Raw genomic sequence first — 19,078 nt, forward strand, 5'->3', positions numbered from 1 at the left:
GACAGCGCAGTTAGCGCAGTGATATTTAAAAAGGGAAAAGAAATTGCAATAGAAGTCTGTGAATAAAGAATGTACAGGAGCTAATTGACTGCAGGTTCTCGGGAACCAATTTGAATGCTGTGTAAGCAGAGAGTTGGTAAAAAGGGAGAAACATTGATAAGAGCAAGTTACACTTTCTGCATATTTTCTCAAGCCTTCTAGCTGTGCTGAGGAGGCAATCGGGTAAAGAGGAATAAACATAGTGTGTATGGCATTAGTGACTTACAGTATAATGTTTAGAATAATGGGAGTCATTAAATCTTCACATTACTTCATTTGATTGTAGATCCCATGCTGAGGTGCAAGTGCTGAGAGATGAAGAACCAGGAAGCCAAGATCTGAAGTTTGTTATTTTGGTCACTTGCCCTCTCCCCACCACCATTTTTAAATCAACCACACCTTTCTTGGTGTATTTCTCTGGGAAATAGAGAAATGAGAGCAACCATTATTCTGCACTTTAATCAATTAATCAGATACTTTATTTCGACTGCCAGCCATAAAAGTATACAAATAAAGTCTTTAATAATTACACATAAGCAGAATATTTCCAATTAGGCACAATGAATGAAATCCAAGATGCTAATAATTATATGGCATTACCAAAAAGAATGTTAAAGCCCTTCATTGTTAAGGATAGTAGATTGTAATGATAAAGGAACTCCTGTACAATTAGGGGGAAGAAAGTGGCAGTGCTTCAATAACAAAACTATGAAAATTGTAATACAACTTTTTTTTAAAACAGATCCTATAAAAATGATTCCAGTATCATGAAAAGCTGATGATAGATTTTTGAATACAACTAATCTTAACAATGCTCACGAGTAACAATTACATAACTATAAGTTTGCCAACTGTCATATGCTATCTGTTATGCCCTTTCTCCTGCATATCCATTCACGGTAGAAGGTTTTTGCCACAGCATAAAGTAAGGTTTTGTTGCTGTTTTATTTTGCACAAGTCTTTAATGCAACATCATTATGATGAATTTTCATTTAATTTAATCTTGGTTTCAGATAAGTGTCTTCTTTAATTAATATAGAATGGGCAGACAAATAAAGTGCATTTGGACAATTAGGGAAATTATCAGTTGAAGTCTTCCATCTTAAAAGGTGCGTGTGACAAATGACACAGCTGAACTTGACATACAAAGTACGAGCGACGTTGGGTTTCATCACGTCAGGACAGTGTTTGTATCCAAAAATATATTGTTTGGGATGAATCGATACCTTTATCAATTTTCTGTTCAAGCCGTTTTTTTACGAAATTCTGATTGGATAATTTCTCTAGTATTCCATCCAATCATCTTAGGTTTGATCCATAGTACACTAAAACCTAAGCTAATAAGCTAAGTCTTTAACATGTTTAACCCATGGTAGGTTGTTTCCACCATCTGAGTTGTAAAACATCATTAAGACATTTTCTATATATAATAAGCAATTTTTTGCTCCAGAGGCAATCTCAATATAGTAAAATCTTAAGCTCAGCTTTACGGCCAATGTAACTTAAAACAAATTACTCATGGAGCGAGAGTGTGAATGTAGATTTAAGGAGGTTAAGTACATTTTTGATAAAAGCATTTTCAGATGCCTCCAGCCTACTAATGTTGCTATGTCCCCATAGGTCAGCACTATAAAGCACAGCCTGGCTAGCTTGCATTTTGTAAATATTGGTAGTAGGCCTCAGTGCACTATTGCCATGCTGTCTAGCATATCTTGCTATAGCCCCACTATACCTACAGAGGGGGTGATTCGATTTGTCAGACCCAGGTTCCTGTATCCATCAGTCTAACACCCAAATAATCAAAGGACTTGACTTGCTCTATTTAAGACCCATCTACTTCCAGACATACCCTCAGATCTTTTTTGTTGGGAGCCTTGAAGACCATGCTATTAGTTTTCCTTTGATTGATTAAGAGTTGTTATTACAGAATGTTTTGAATCATTTCATTTCAACTGTTCTCTGAATCCACTCAATGTCATGGATACCAAACAGTGTCATCAGAGACCATTACGATCGGATGTTTGTTAGTTCCTAATATTGTAACGTTAGTAAGTTTAGAAAGTATGTCCACGATTGCTCCATTGATGTACAGAGTGAAATGTTTTGGAGCTAGGACACAGCCTTTTTGCCCCCTCCACATGTCTACCCTGAAAAGGGGGTTGTTTGGACCCAGACCCCCATCTTACAACTACTTCATTTACCGAATAAAACAACATCAGTAGTTTAAGGAGTGAGTAAGGCATACCAAGTTCAACCAATCTTGCCCAAAATGTGCATCTTGGAATTTTGCCAAAAGCTCTCCCTATTTCTATGAATGATATATGATATGGCATTTGTAACGCGCCTATACACAAGTGTTTCAAGGCGCGACGAGGCAGGGAGGGGGCGATAGGGGGGAAAGACAGACAACGATCCTACTAGGCCAGGTGTCATTCAGATCGTGCAAGTGCAGGGGTAGGGGGAAGGGAAAAAGTGCAAGGGGAAGGGGAGAGGGGGAAGTGCTGAACAGGGTAAGTAGAATAAAAAATAAATAGGGCCAGCTGGTGGCAAGTGCAAGGTAAGTGCAGACAAGTGCTGGGAGGGGGGGGCTGTAGGGATGCAGAGACAGTCCCGCAGTGCAGGGGTTGCCAGGGAGGCAGTACAAGTGTAGAGTGGCTGGGCCAAGGACCAAGGTCAGTGAGAGTGGCCCAGGTGCAGGTTCAGTGCAGTTTCAATGAAGAATTTAGCAGGGGAGAGGGAGAGAGAAAGCAGAAGCAAAGAGGAAGGTTTTGAGGTGCTTCCGGAACCGAAGATGGTTCTCCTCAAGTTTCAGGGAGGCAGCAAGGCTGTTCCAGAGGGAGGCCCCTGCCGCAGAGAGAGATCTACCCCCAGCTCGTTGCTTCGAGAAGCAGCTGACCCTGAGGGAGTTGGAGACAGATGAGCGAAGGGCTCGGGAAGGAAGATATTTAGGAAGAGAGAGTTGAAGGTATTTAGGCCTCAGGCCCCAGAAGGCCTTGTGGACAATGCAAAGGGTTTTGAACTTACTCCTCGCAGCCACAGGGAGCCAGTGTAGAGATTTCAGTCCTGGAGAGATACAGTCCCTGGGCTTGAGGCCAAGGACAAGTCTCGCAGTCCTGTTCTGGATGAGTTGCAGAGGGCGGAGAGTGGAGACAGGCAGATTAAGATAGAGGCTGTTACAGTAGTCCAGCTTCGAGAGAACCAGGGCTCTGGAGACCGTGAGCTTCTGGGGGAAGGAGAGGAAGGGAAGAATACCTCTGAGGAAGTGCAGCTGGTAGTGTGACTTCTTAGAGACGTCGGAGATGTGAGGAGAGAAGGAGAGTGTGGAGTCGAAGATGACCCCAAGGTTTTTTGCCTTGCAAGTAGGAGCAGGAAGCGGGCCAAGAGAGGCTGGCCAGAGCGCTGCAGGGAAGGAGGGAGTGGGTGTGCTGATGAGTAGAATCTCAGTCTTACTGGCATTAAGGCAGAGGTCATTGGCGGCACACCATTCCTGGATAGCAGACAGACAGTCGGAGATGAGGGAAGGAGAGGAGGAGGCCGAGGGTAGCCTGAAAATGAGCTGGGTATCGTCCGCATAGCACTGAAAGTTGGGGCAGAGAGTGGCGATGCGGTGGGCAAGGAGTGCCAGATACTGGTTGAACAGCCAGGGAGAGAGATTAGATCTAGGGCATAGAGTTATCTCTTTCTCACTAGGATATATTTTGCATCCTGAAGATCTGAATGGTGCTTATACCTCCAAAAAACCCAACTTGTAGATGTCGGATTTGTTCATTACCATCTTGGAGATGTTCCAATAATACCCTGGCATGGACCTTACCAGTTGAATCTAATAACAAGAACGGTCTGTAATTAGATGGCTCATTTTGGTCTCCATTTCTAAAGATGGGAATGAACTTTTTTCCATGAATCTGTGGCCGTGCAGATTGTATTAACTGCATTGAATAAAAGCACTAAGACGGAACCCCAAATTGTTGGTTATATTTTTAGTAGATGGTTAGATATTTTCTCTCGGTCGGGTGCTTTTTTCCTTCTCTTGGCAGAAAAGGCTGTGGTCTCTTCCTTTAGAATGAAAACAAGTGGTTTGCTAATATATTCAGTATGGGCCAAGTCAATAGTCTCATTCGTAGCTCCAAATCCCATTTTTCCATATAAAGCGCTTTAAAGCTTTCTAGCCATCTGGTTTTGGAAATGTTGCAGTGCTGCATTTCTTTCTATCGTCGGTGCCCGTGGCTATCAATTTCCATAATTTGGTGCTATCTTTTTTCAGTTAGTCGGTCCCATTTGTCCGTTATGTAACTCTTTTTCTTACTAGCAATTATGTTTTTGTAGTTACTCCTGGCAGATCGAACTGCATTTATATCAAAGCTAGTTACATTTTTTTAGGGAGTCTAATAGACATAGATTAGCTCATATACACTCCCGAACGAACCACAAACCAACCATCAGTGGCCTTCTTGTCAAGCATTTTTGCTGGTTTGGTAACTAGCAAAGACATTTTAACCACATGTCTTCAAAAGTTGCAAAAATATCCCTTGCAGACAAGTAAGGCCGACCTGCATTGTGGTCAGAGAAGACAAGATTTCCATATAGATGCCTGCTAAGATTTCATCATTATTAATTGAATCCCATTTTACTGAAATCCTAGAATGTCCTTCCAAGGCAATTGGCACTGCTAGGATATCTTGAACAGCCTGAAGGGCTCCAATGTGTGTAGTGCTAACTGTTAGACTAAGGTCAGTGATCACTATAGGAGCGATTCATCACTGAAAAAGCCTTAATCGTTTTCCATGATGATAGCTCTGGTAGGATGTAGTCTATCTATACTACTGCTATTAATCCCATTAGAGTATGTTCTGGCAGCTGGTCTGTCCTCGCTTGCTCTACTATTGCATGCTCTAAAGCCAAGTGAGAACAGAATATGCGTGGCCTCGAGGGCATGCCTATGTTGACGTTTTGCAGTCTACTTGGCGTCAGTCCACTGCATTAAATATCATTACTACATAAATCATCAGTAATTAGATAAGGCAGGACCATTAAATCATCAGACACATTGGGGGCACTGGGCAGGGTGCTAGCATACATCAAGTGGGTCATTGGATTCAAACATATGCCACGCTGGCTTGTAGAATTCACTACTTGAAATGGTCTTATCTCCATTCAATAGTGCTACCAGCCGGAGAATAACCTCTTTATTCAATAGAAAGAAGTCCATCAGCCATCCTTTCATTAAAAGATTACTGGCCAGATGTAGTCAAAATCTGGGTTATTTGGTTGTCTACTACACCTCATGATATCTTCCCTGATGACAGACAAGAACCCTCTACTGTGCATCATCGAGTGTATGGCTTTGTTAGTCAATGAATCTTCATGCTCAATGGTACCCCTTGGAAGTCTGGGAACATTCCCCATAAACACTGTTTTTTGGTCAAAGGTCGGTGGATTGAGATAACACACTAGTTATTGATTGGTTCCACACTGTGAAATCCTAGAATGTCCTCCTTCCAAGGCAATTGGCACTGCTAGGATATCTTGAACAGCCTGAAGGGTCCCAACAGTTGTAGTGCTAACTGTTTATTATCAGCTCTATAAAGTAGGGAAATCTGGCGAACAACGAATCGTAGTCCACACACTCGCTGTTACATTTTAGGGACACAAAGGATTTATACCTCGATGTGCGTCAGCTATAACAACATCCTACGTGGCAAATAATGAAACCAATCGGACAGAGGGATTGGTTAGGGAAACATATTGTGTATGAAATACTGGTGTATGGGCACGATATAGATACACTATTATATCATATCTACCTATAGGTCCTGTAAGTGTTAGTAACATTATTGGCTGCCCCTCATCTGGCAGGCAAGCTTAGAACTTCCCTCTAACTATGTTTAATACAGATTATAACAGTATAACAGTAGCGTATTGGCCCCTGCAACAATATATGGTACCATTGCATAGGTCCTCTTGATTGGTTGGCAGTCTCTCCCAACCAGGACACTCTGCTCACTGGCAGCACGTAAGCAAAATGAAACCCAAGTGCAGAGGACAACATCACTTACTCAATTAGTCTACCATCTCTCATCAGCCAAGCTTTCAGCCAAGGTTTCTCCTTGGTACTTGAACTTGATGGATGTTCTCTTCTCTGGAACTTTAATGGGAGTAAAGGTACATCATTTTCTTTGTCCAGGGCTTATTTTCTCTTCTTGTACCACTTGTGAAGAGACCATGATTTTGTTAATTTCACCTTCTATTTAGTGCTATTTGATTTGATTATTGAAGGCAAGTCCATGTTTTTACGCAGACTCCAGAATGAATACAACCATCTAGGGAAATAAGCCAGGAGATCGCTTGCAAGGATAACACAGTTTAATTGTACAGAATACAAAATATCAGCAAAGGACTCTGCTGCTCGAGAAAGTTCTGCCTTCAGAATGAATGTCGGTAATTTTTAAGAGGCCACAGCATCATAGATGACATCACATATAGGGTCTAAACCTGCACAGCCGATTGGTAAAAAACGTATACATGGTCCTGCTCTATAGGGGATGCCAGGCTACAATTGGTTGGTCTCTTCGCCGTCTGTCAGGTTGCACGTGGGTCAGCTGGGCTCATCTCTCCACAGAGTGAAGGTTCAGTGCATTTCTGACTTACTGTCGTAACTGGTATCTCTTGCTTCTTTCAGGTCTTCACCTAAAATGGTGATATGTGCGGTTCCGCAGGCCTCTGCCCTCTCACCCCTGCTTTTTAATATATGCATCCAAACATTGGCAATTCTCATTCACTCATTTGGGTTTTAATTTTACTCCTACGTGGATGATACCCAAATTCTGTTCAGGCTGGACCTGGATCAAGCAGGGACTGCGGCCCAGCTGAGATCCTGCTTGGCAGTGATTGGGGCTTGGATGGGAAACAACTGGCTTAAACTTAATGGCGAGAAGACAGAGGTCCTTATTATTGGGCTGTTGGTTGCGTCGGAGAGCTGAACCTCTGACTTCTCACCATTAACACTGGGGCCCCTTCCTGCTCCAGTCGAAGTGGTTAAGAAACCTGACGTGAACATTTCAGTTTCACTGAAGATGGATACTCAGATTAGCAGTGTTTGCGGGCTGGGCTTTCTCAAGTCAAAGCAACTTGGGAAAATCCTCCCTTTTATCCTGGAGGATCTTCATGTGCAAGTAGTGTCAGCTTGTCCAAACGGTAACTTAGACTACTGTAATGCGACCATTTTATCGCAAACGGTGTATTTACTGTATCATTTGCAGGTTCTGCAAAATGCAGCTGTCCGCTTGGTTAAAGGTATCCCTTTTGGATAGCATGCTTCCAACGCACACCGGGAATTTCATTGGTTGCCCGTGCCAGCCCAAATCCTGTGTATCGTTCACCGGGCTCTGAATAAACAGGGTTGTTTAGCCCTACAGGATAAAATGTGATTATATTGTCCAGGCCGTGCTCCCCGCTCGGCGGTTCAGTACATTGCAATTTCTCAACTTTGAAACCTAGTCAGAAACTAGTCACTTTCCTGCCAGCACTGATGTTTCAGAGACTCCTGTGCCTTAGCTCCTCATGCATTCTGGTTGTACTCTGTGACAGATTCAACTGCAACTGGCCCGTCACTGGAAGCAGGATGTTCAGACCAAGTCGACATCGTTTCAATCTCACCAGAAACGCAGGAGGACCTTGACGGGTGGTGGAATTCAATCTTTTAGTGGGAGCATCTTTTTCATCCCAGAGCCCTCTTCATCCGTCCCGAAGGATGCATCGCTTTCAAAGTGGGATTCCACCTTTGATCATTGCAAATCCACGATCTGTGGACTCCTGAGGAACAAAAGTCCCATATAAATATGCTCGAACTGAATGCGGTATGGTTGAAACTTCCATCTTTCCCTGCAGGGACATTGAGTTTTCTTTCTAACAGACAATAAGATCGCCATGAACTGCTTAAACAAGCAGAGGGGGGACAAGATCTCTCCCTCTGTGCAAACTGGTAATACACCTGTGGAAGTGGAAGTAGGCCTTACAATATTCAATTTCCCCACAGGCCAGTTGCCTAGCAAGATCTCTCAATGTACAAGCAGACGCTCTGAGCATGAGGACCTATGCCACACACAAGTCTATCGCAACAGGGACGACAACCTATTGGAGATCTTTCAAATGTATGGTTCTCCTCTGGTTGACCTTTGTGTGATGTCACAGAAGGCTTTCTGCTCCTCTGTAAGGGTCAGTTTTTCTTCACATTTCTCCCATTTCCCTCTTGGGCGAAGTCATTGACAAGATAAGGAGGTCCTAGATGTACAAGATGCTGCTAGGAGCCTGTTATTGCCCAAGAGATGGTTACTTTTAAATCTGCTGAAATTGCCATTGTGTCCTCCTCTGATACTTCCTTTAGTGATGAGCCTTCTCAGCACCTGGTCCATGCCTCACACATTTTGTAAGCACTATTCACTAGGTATTAGTCTTCAGGCAGATCCGAGCCTTCTCTAGGAGCTTTTGAAGAACCCTTTTGGTTGAAAGTGTTCTATTGGGAAAAGATCTGCAAACTTCATTTTTCCAAGGCCATTCTCCCTTCACAAAGGTGCTTGGGCTGTCTCTCAGAGATATTGCAGAAAGGAAATGGCTCCTAGGAAGTTACTCTCCGTATTGACTATTTTATTCCTAGTCCACAGTCCCAGTTCCTCCATTTGGTCTGCCCTCCTCCCTGGGTAATTAGCTGCTACGAAATGGACTGGCGATTGGGAGTCGAGGACCGTTACGCCCACATTCCTTTACATGCGCCCTCAGCGTGTTGTTCTGTTCTGGTTTGGCGGGGTGCTCAGTCCCGTCTTCATAGTGACTTCATCCCAAGGGTATGGTGAAAAGGAGACTATGAATTAGAAATGCGGTAGCAACTACGGTGAGTAACTTGAACTTGTTTTGGTAATTGTATTTGTGCATACTGTAACAAATACATTGGTTCAGCGGCATTACCAGCAAATCAGTTGCCAGTAAGTACAATTAAACATTACCTTGGTGCTCACAGAAAACACAGGTCCATCATTGGTTTTGATCTGATCATGATCCGATCATGACCCATTCCAAGAATGAAGAATAATTTTTTGAGAGACAAAATGGTGTTTCCTCTGCTAATAAGACTATTTTAAAAAGAAAAACTGCACTAATACTCTAAATTGCCTGTTTTTATAATATTATCATGTCCATTTGTAATGCTCACTTTCAGTATTAATTGTACTACATGGATGTTGTACGTGTCTTACTAAGTAGAGAAGCATTTCAAAACCTAGAATAACTAATTGTATTATTTTCTAATAGGAATGTATAATTCCAAGATGGACAGTCTAATACTCTTTGAAATACACATATGAGAACAGGAAAGGGGACAAATAACAGCAATGAAGGTTGCTGGCTGGTTTACAAAAATCAAAGGGTCTTTTTAAACATAAGAATAACCACAGGTCTTTATATTTGACCAATTTGTTCGCATTAGCACTTGGGGCAGGTGATTCAAGCAATCAGGTTGCTCGGAAAGTGGGCTGAATCCCATGATCTCAGCCTGCATTCCGAGAAGCCTTATTGCTGCATTCCCCGCCCTGCCATCTTCCCATCACCCTCGTCTATCTCCCCTTGAGTTTCCGGTGCCTTTCCACCCCCACTTACCTGATTCGTTCGGCGGCGCCCTTGCCGCCGCCTCTCTGTGTCCCTGTAATGGAAATAGAGGAGGGGCTCCTCCGTGGCCATCCTAAGTAAGTATGTATTTTGTTTGAATGGCGTCCCATTCATCCAAACCAAATATATTGCTGTTACTACCCTGGATTCCAGAAATAAAACCTGTGGATTCTAATCTTAATATGCACCCATTCTGGGGGCTTCACCAGCTGGTAACGGTGCAGGGGCCAAGCGTTAAGTCCCTCCTTTCACTCGGGCCTATAACTTGAGACTCCGGACTGTTACCACCCAGTGAAGCCCAGAGAAAGGTGCTTGTTGCTATAATAAAACGTGTGCTTAAATCACTAAGTACTTAACTCACACTGAGCTTGGTGCTCATTTCATTTCATTTTTTATAACGCTCATCCTAACCTTGAAGTATTTTGTAGCTATAAATCCGATATACTGATTTGGATAACCTCAGGATTTCATTGAGAGTATAAAAGGGCGACATCTGTCATTCAACTGGTGATCAAAGGGCTGTAAGATTTGGTATAGAAGCAGAGTTTATGAATAGCAGTGGCTGAGAGTGTAAGCGGGGCCCAAGATGTCAGAGTGTAAGGGGCTTTGACCACGCCCACTCCCCAATGCATATTCACCCCTAGAGATCTATATATACATGATATGAACCCTGAAATGCAGGATGCAAAATTATGAATGAATTAACAATGGAAATACATAGCGCATATTCCCCCTAATACGACTTTTCAAACTGCTTACAAAAAACAGGCTGAAAATGTAATGGAAGAGGGGAGATGCTCTGCAAGCTCCATGGTGGCTGATTACTTAGAGTCTCAGTGCTAATGTCTGATCTCCTTTCTTTTGCTCTATTCTTGCAGTGCTTAGCATTGACCGGATGGAAAACCACACCCATACCAGGCGGCGCTTTCCTCGCTACCACAGCTACCTGTTTCGCGGTCAGTCAGCTTGGGATCCTCACACTCATATTGTGCTACCATTGTCTGTCCTCATGCCTCCCAAAATAGAAGGTAAGTTGGTCAATCAGGGAGCTTATGAATTTTATGTTCTGAATCTAGCCATGTGGCCCTGCTGTTTCCGCAAATGTCTTCAGGCATCTGCATAAACCTCTCATTTAAAATGAACTTAGTGGAAGAGATTGTACAGTGGCAATTAAGATGTAGACAGTGAAGATTATGAACCAGTAAGAATTGGTATTAAGCACATGTTTATTCCATTCTGGACGCTGTGGACTTTCTCTGTCTTTTCAGCCTAAAGGATTTCACAGTGATATCCCATGACCGAGGGAAAACACAAAGACTGACACCAGAATAGAGTTAAATGGTTTTATAAGAACCTAGTAAAACGTAAGACTGTTGCATGGAAATTGCTTCAGGATGGCTATAATATAGAGGTTGTTGTGAAACCCGGATCATTGCAAGTTTGCCGGCATCCTGGCATTAATCCCGCCAAGATACCTGCAAACGGTAATAACATAACCAGCGCCTGACTTGCCAGTAATACCAGCATATTAAGAGGTCAGGCGCCGGCGGTATATCCCCATTCCATGGAGTCCCATGGGACGCGATGGGGGAATATTGCTAGTATTACCAGCAACGGTATTACCGTGCTGGTAATACCAACCGTATTTTGCCTCCATCCCTACCCGCAAACTTGTAGTTTGCCGGTCCGTTAAAAGTGCTGTTAAATGTTATTACCAGCACTTTATTACCAGACCGGCAAACTTGTAATGACACCCTATAGTCCTTGACAGCACAATTATATATGAAGCACAGCAATTAAAAAGACATGCAGAAAATTCCAGACAAAACGTTCTCCTTCTCAGTTATTTCTAGAGCTCTGTCCTTATCCTTTCTTCTGGTAACCACAATCCTCCTCCCCTCTGTCTTCCTAAGACTTTTAGTGCTCCCCCCTTTTGCCCAGTGTCCTAAAAGTCCTTCCCAACTTGGGGCTCTCCTTCTCTCCATTACTTACTCCCTCATCACTGTAGCAAACCCTTCTTCTGTGTTTACTGGGCTCTCCTCCCCCTCACTGGACAACACCCCTCCTCAACGGGTTCCTGTTCTCTGGTGCTCTGCAGCTTTCTCAACAAACTCCCCAGCCCAGAGACACTGTCTGTGGATCTTAGTGTAGCGGGATGATCGTCTATCCCACTTTATTGTGAGACAGGTGTAGGCGGGCACACAATTGACAGCTTAACCCTTCACTTATAACTTGACCTGCCTCTTACCTGTCTCCAAACCCTGCTCGCCTGGGTTCAAGATCCCCCTGGTGTACCTCACTATGAAGGTGGTGAGGGTAGGGAGCGGTAGGAAGTTAAGGCAAAATTCCCAAATACTCCTAAAGAGAAAACACAAGGTTAGAGTAACTTGAGCACAAAAGGAAAGGCAGACAAAGGGAATGCTGGTGTACAGTTCTTTTTAGTTGGTAAAAGCTTACTTGTATACTTTTCTGGTACACCAGCAGGATTTGGGGATTTTTTGTATAAAAGGAGCAAACACAAGACACTATATGCAGCTTAAGCTACTCCTAACCAGATGCGTTACTAAAATGTAATACACAAAAATATGAAAAGAGTCCTTCAAATATTAAAAATATAAAAGGGTATTTAAAAATCATATACAAGTCTATACAGTGCACTGTATTAAAAACTATTTATAAAAGGCCTTACTTGTAAGACGACCTGGCCAGGGCTGTCTCAAGGTCTCTGGCTGCTGCTCTCTTGATCTTCTTTCTTCCTGCGCTCTTCTGTGATGGATTTCGTGACAGCAGAAAGGTGTGTGTGGGAACCCCTAAAATCTTTAAAGGTCTGGCAGCAGGCAGAGGCAGGCAGCAGCAGCAACAGTGTGTGGGGGCCCCTAAAGTCTTTAGCATGGGCTGGGCTGCGTATGTTAGATGCAGCCCAGAACTCAGAGGCACTGTGGGGATCCTCCACAAAACGGACTCCACCTGGGTCACGTCTGCCAATTGTGGCCCAGGGAGTTCTGGTGGCCACCTGAAAGGGGGGTGGCCCAGAAAGGCTTGAAACAGTTGGGCACTCCCCTGCTGGTGGGAGCACTGTTACTTCAATATGCCCAGGGCCTATGGTAATTATAGGCCACCTGATGATGTTTTATGCACTCTCCTGTTGGTCAGAGGAGTGCCAGATTAAAGGCCTCCAACACTGTTAAAGGTTATAGAGTAAGAGTAATGGGCCCCTCGAGTGCCCGCGTGTGAGGGGCCCTTACTCTAACCCGTTTTCTTTTCTTTGCTTGTCTCCGGCACGGCTCTCGACCGGAGATCCAATTTTCTTTTTTTGTTTTATTTTGTTTTTTGGAATCCCAGGCACAGTTTTGCGTGACGGGGATCCTTGCTTTCATTTCCCCGACTGGGGGTTACATTAGCCATAGTTTTAATGTCCTCACTGTCATCCCATTGGCTGAAGCAAAACTTTCAAATTAATTGGTCAATTTGCTTCCCATTCCAAACCAGTGGAGGGAAGTTTTTAAAAGGCTAGTCACCATTCTGAATTTCTTTCAGTTTGTTTCCAGTGCTGGAGCTGGTGTTTGCCTGCTACTCTGCTCCTTCCTTCACCCCTTCCTGTCACCCTGCACATAAGTTCGTTTTGTGGGTTTCTTGATTTCAAGGCCATCATAAGGGACAGGAAAACCTCTTGCATGTTCCCACCTGGGCTAAAACGTTTTTCCTTTTGGGCGGGGAAGGAAGTATTTCTCTCCCAAAATGCTGCATTTGCAGGAGAGGGAGAAACACGTTCTCCTTCACAGGCACTGCTGCTGGGAGGCAGAGGAGTTGAATTAATGTACCTTTTCACACCTATTGTCTAAGGGCTCTCTCTGGATATGCAGGAGTTACCCCATAGCATGTCTATTTTTGAATCCATGAAAGATATTCTAGAATCCGTTTTGGTTTTTCTATTTTGTGACAAATCTGAGGATGTCGTTGTGTCTCCCCTGTGGGGGGAGGAGACCATTTTGATAGGGCCAGGGCGGTTTGTCCACAGTACAATAGACCCCTTTTGGGTGGTATGCCGAAGGAGTATCACATAGAGGAGGAAGCCCCTTATGGGGCTGGGGACGGCCATTCTCAGACAACGCAGTATACCCCTGCATCAATACACACAAACCCTTCTCCAATGCCAAGGCTAGGTAGGTGAGCCCGCTATGCAACATTCCCCCTATGGGTGGTGGCAAGAGGTACCTCACATGGAGATACCCCCTCTTGGGGACAAGGACTCCCGTACCGGAAGCAAGCCCGGAGACAGCAGAAACCAATCTGTGGATGCACAAGAGAAGTACAGGCGGTGGTGTGACCCATAAGAGGTTGACCGCCCGGTCTGCAAACAACGCTGAGTCTGTGAGAGATCAGGCTCTGCGTGGCTACACGTCGAAGCAGGAAGAAGAAGGAATTGCAAGAAGCGTTCAGGAAATCAGAGGAAGCCTGACCCCACAGACAGGCCCAGTGATACCGAACCGGCAGTACAACTGTAACAGGAGCCACGGGAGACGTGGGAGTGGTGCAGGGCAGGAAGACGATTAAAGAAAGTAAAGAGTACTAAAGGACTCATCATACTCGTCCTAGTGGTTGTGAATACCTTAACGAAAGTGGAGAATACAGAAAAACTCAGTACACTTATCCCAGTGAGAGTGTACACCATAAAGACAGGAAATTACATTTTGAAGCTAAAGTCAGTCAGCCCAGGAAGAGGTTGAAATTCTAACCAAGTGTGGAAAGTAGTAAAGAGACACTGCAAGAGTGCCAAAAGAATAAGGGTCAAGACCCTATCTTGAAAAGCTTAAGAACTGTATGTACTAAGGAACAAAAGCAGAGACCTTAGAGGTTGAAGAGTCCCATACTGGAGCTAAAGGAACCGGTTCATGCAATCGCAAAGAACTATTTGAAGATAGAATATTGAGGCTAGAAAAGCCCTTCCAGGAGAAGGGAGTCATTCTCCTGGACCTCTTTTCGTTTGGTGTTTTGAATAGTGGTAGGGTCAGCATAGGGTAGTATTTGGACAGAGGACAACTGTTGGTTTGGACTGCACTATTGACGACAAGCACCCTCTAAATTTTGTGTTAGGTAGGGAAACCTCTTTTGTTAAGGATAGAAATGCCTTTTTTCCATATTGTTTACATACAACTTGGTAAGAATGCCACCCCTTTGTCCGCCTCCTTCTTCCTACTTGTTCAGGTACCAGTGATCCATCACACTTCAGCAACCTCAAATCGGTGTTTTTTTAGGTCATTGGATTGGATGCATACATGCAGAGTTCAATTCTATCAGTGTTTTCTGCTACCGACATTTGCCAGGAAAATCATGGCAGAGAACTTTGTATCATTGACATCGAGCAAAGTGGATGAACCGTAGTACATTTGCAAACCTGTCGTGGTTACCACAATAGATTAGATATTGGGGCACTGTGAAGTCTTACCTTTGTGAAAGGCTTACTAAATTTCAGCCCAGTGTCTATGTATGCCAGTGTTAATTGATTGTATCTCATGCATACAGTTGGTATTTTTTACATAGTTTTTCTAATATTTGTAGATCACAGCAAACCATAAGTTTAAAGTAAGTATGCATTTGTTAATGTAGTGCTGTGTTTTTTCTATTTTAATTCAGCCCCTCCTACTGCAAGACCTACCCTAACGAGTGCCGAAGCTAATGCCACACTGGATATCTCACCGCCCAAGAAGGCCATCCCAGAACCAGAGCCTGCTGTGACCATAATCATCCTCCTCATCTACCGCACCCTTGGAGGTTTGCTCCCTGCTCGCTACAACACTGATCGGAGGAGTGTCAGGTACGGACAGCTACTGCATCAATCAAAGTAGTGTCGGGTACAGGCAGCTACAGAACCATTCCCAAAAGTGTCCAGTGAAAACAGCTACAGTAGGAATGTCATTTACATACAAGTACAACAACAGTTTTAGGAGTGTCAGGTGCCTACAGTTACAGCAAGAATCTTAGCAGTGTCAGGCACTGCCCAAGTCAGCACTGATTACAGGAGTATTAGGCACAGACAATTATAGCATTCATTATAAAAGTACTCGGTACAAAGAGCCACATCTCTAATCACAAGAGTTTCAGGTGAAGACAGCTGAAATACTGGTTGTAGAAGTGTCCAGAACAAATATCCGTAGCACTGATTTATTTATTTTTTAATTATTACATAATTTCATGTAGGAAAACTTTGAATAGGAATATTGCAGAGTACTGTACAACTCTACATATGCAATAAGAAAAGTGCAAACATTAAAAACCTGACAGTTGAGCCCAAAGAATAAACAAGTAGAACATATGTAACCACAATTTATTTTATTTATTTAATTATTTATTTATTTGTAACATTATACACCCAAACCCTTGGGTATCACGGCGTAGGTTACAGAAGACTTTACATTTCTGGTTGCAGTGGAGGCAATGTGACACAGTTAAAGGCAAACAGTACAAATCTGAGTTTACAATTCAGGTTACAGTCGAGTCAGGGTTACACAAATAATAGCCAAGAGTGCAGTTCTGGGAAGACGGATCGTTTTTGAAATCACGCAGGAATGTTGTTTACAGCGGGTTATCTATGCAGAGGTTTCGGGTATGGGAAGCAGTTCTACCCTAATCTCGGTTAAAGAACCAGGTCTTTAGTGATTTTTTTAAACTTGGGTGCGTAGGTTCACCTCTCTGGGTCACCGGGAGGGAGTTCCAGGTTTTAGGTGCTATGACCTGAAAGCTTCTTCCTCCCACTCTCGAAAGCTTGTAGCGCGGGACCCGAAGTTGGGAACTGTAGTTAGATCTTAGTGTTCTTGTCGAAATTCGTGGTCATCACTGTGTTAGTGGGGTAGATGGGGACGGCCTTTATCATTCATTTATGTGTGATGCAAAGCGTTTTGAAAAGGATTCTTGACTTCATGGGTAGCCAGTGGGCTTCCTTTATGATCTTTGAGATATGGTCATGCTTTTTAATGCCAAGGGCTGCTCTTAGGGTTCATTTTGTAAGAGTTATAATTTGTCAAGGTTAGCATTGGACACGCCTAGGAGTAGCACATTGCAATAGCGTAGTTTAGACAGTATTAATGCACGGGCGAAGGTGATGCAATTGTGTGGGGTCAGAAATTGCTGACTAAGTGCAATTAGCTTGGCTCTGTATGCAGTAGCTGTAGGAGGATTCAATTCAGCACTACAGCTAAGTTAACGCCTAGTCTAGAATACTGAATGAAAACCCTTATTGATATATCTTTAGGTCCAGTTCATGCGTTCTGGATGACTACCCCTGTATAACACCCCTCTCTTGGAATCCCCCTGACCCCACTGAGCCAAGAAGTAGTTCTGTTTTGCAAGTTTAAAAGGTTTATTTGATAATTTAAAATAGATATATATATATCACGCTTTATAATCAATTAATAATTGAATAGCACACTTAATCTGATATGACAAAGATCAACAACGGAGAATCTGGCACTAGCACACTTCTTATAATTACTAATGAGTTGACATGAAATGGATAAGGTAGCACACTGGTAAATAGGAACAAAAGTATAATGTGGTAGAGGATGCTTTATGTAAGCTCAGGTGGATGCAATATTCAATGAATGCAGTACAGAAAATACTCAATATGATTTCGACCAAACAATGTAATCACTTTTCTCTGGCTATTCACTCCCCCCCTCTTTATGCAATGCAAGGAAATGGGAGGAAACACACAGTTCTCAGAAATGCAATCAATGTAATTCAGTTCAACCCAGCAAGCTTAGACAACAGAAAACAGATAGGAGTTTTGAAAACACAAGCCCAAATGCTTTGATATGTGCTAGCAATGGATGAGAAATATGCTAAATTTGCTTTTAATTCCCTTTCAGAAGTTCAGGGTGAGTGGTATCTAGTTAATATTAGTCCAGGCTCACACTAGCAATGATGCAGGGATAGTTAACAGGTTAAACGAATTTCTGGCAAATGGAAAAGCAAAACTGCTGTCTATTTACACGTGAAGAAATTGCAAATCGTGGTAAAATTCGCGGATGCGCCGAGCGCTATTACAGAGGAACCGCAAGGACTATCTCTATCGTTTTGGGGTCCTAGGAATGCCTAGGATCTCAGCTTCCAAATGAAAGTTATTGCAAGTCTCTAGCCCAAACGGTTGCGGAGATATGACCGATTTACTAGAGGTCGTTTTTGGTTTTTGCAAATTTTAAACGCACACTTTTTCAGCTTTAAAATTGATGGCAGGATAACACAATTGCTAAGCTGCAGTTCGACTTAGATTAAAAATGGATTGAATTATATGATTTTAACTAAGAGATGTGTTCTGAGTTTTGCTGAGTACTCACAAGAGATTTTGAACCGGAAAGCGGCTTTGTCACGATCTGGTCAGGGTTTTAGACTCGCCTCTGGTCTCTGCACTTCACAGTGATCCGGGTCAGCTCTCTCTGGTTCTCTGGTCTGGGTCTCTAGTTCTGGATAGATTGAAGTCTCTAGTTTGGCTCTCTGGAGGTTTGATGGAGGTAAGTATGGATTTTTCCGGCAGAGCGTCCCGCTGCAGATGGAATTGAAGGTCCCTATCTGTCCTGACTCTCTGCTTTTATGTGTTTTTGAGAGTGGGTGTGTGTGTTGCATCACTAGACTTGCCCCTCTCACTTGTCATTGGTCCAGCTTTCATTCCTCCCCTTGATTGGGGAATGAACTGTGAGTCAGAGTGATGTCATTTTATGGCTTGCCAAGAGGGCACTCCCTTGTCAGATTGCACACATTCTATATTTGATAATAAAAGACATATTTCACAGTTACACAGTTGCTTGAAATTACATATACATGGTGTGGCTGAATTTAGCCATGTCTCTGTCCAAATCTGCTCTTTCTAGGGGCTTGCATTCAGAGATGGTACATCATTGACTTTTTAACTGATTTTTCAATTTCTGACATGGACCCAACTTTACATACATGTGCGCAGGGAGTAGGGACATTAACTGATGAAGTTTCAGATTTTTAACATGCACACATTTAGAGTAATATCCACTTTTCCGCTGACACCCCCCTGTACATACCACCGGTTCTAAAAACCTCTTAAACTGTGGGCAGAAAAATCACAAGAATTATGGTATCATTTATAAAATTTTCACATGTCCGCACCATGAGTTATTAATCTTTTTCTAAACAATATTCTGGCTACAAAGGGGTGTGGTTTTCTCTCAGCACAAGGTAGAAATACTGGTTAATCCAGTTCTGCCAAGCCAGCTTGCTCTCACAGGCAGTGCCCCTCCCAGCTCCTGCAAAGAGGAAGCTACATTTTACGACTGCGGTAATAAAAACCTTTGCCTGAGTGAAGAGGGCTTTGTTCACTCTCCTGCAGAGCACAGGTAATTCAATTATCAGATAGATG

General features: G+C 43.2%; 1 protein-coding gene across 3 annotated transcripts in view; it reads left to right on the top strand.

Annotated features, from left to right (window-relative positions):
* Positions 1-19,078, top strand: part of CELSR3 (cadherin EGF LAG seven-pass G-type receptor 3) — a 968,624-nt gene that overhangs the window by 766,823 nt on the left and 182,723 nt on the right. For all 3 annotated transcript variants that reach the window (XM_069643335.1, XM_069643336.1, XM_069643337.1), the window contains 2 exons: positions 10,575-10,724; positions 15,331-15,511. In XM_069643335.1, coding sequence (XP_069499436.1) covers positions 10,575-10,724; positions 15,331-15,511 — 331 coding nt within the window. The remainder of the gene's footprint in view (positions 1-10,574; positions 10,725-15,330; positions 15,512-19,078) is intronic.

This window comes from Ambystoma mexicanum, chromosome 2p, assembly GCF_040938575.1.
Source record: "Ambystoma mexicanum isolate Mex_15411 chromosome 2p, UKY_AmexF1_1, whole genome shotgun sequence".
In the NCBI taxonomy this organism is placed as follows: Eukaryota; Metazoa; Chordata; class Amphibia; order Caudata; family Ambystomatidae; genus Ambystoma; species Ambystoma mexicanum.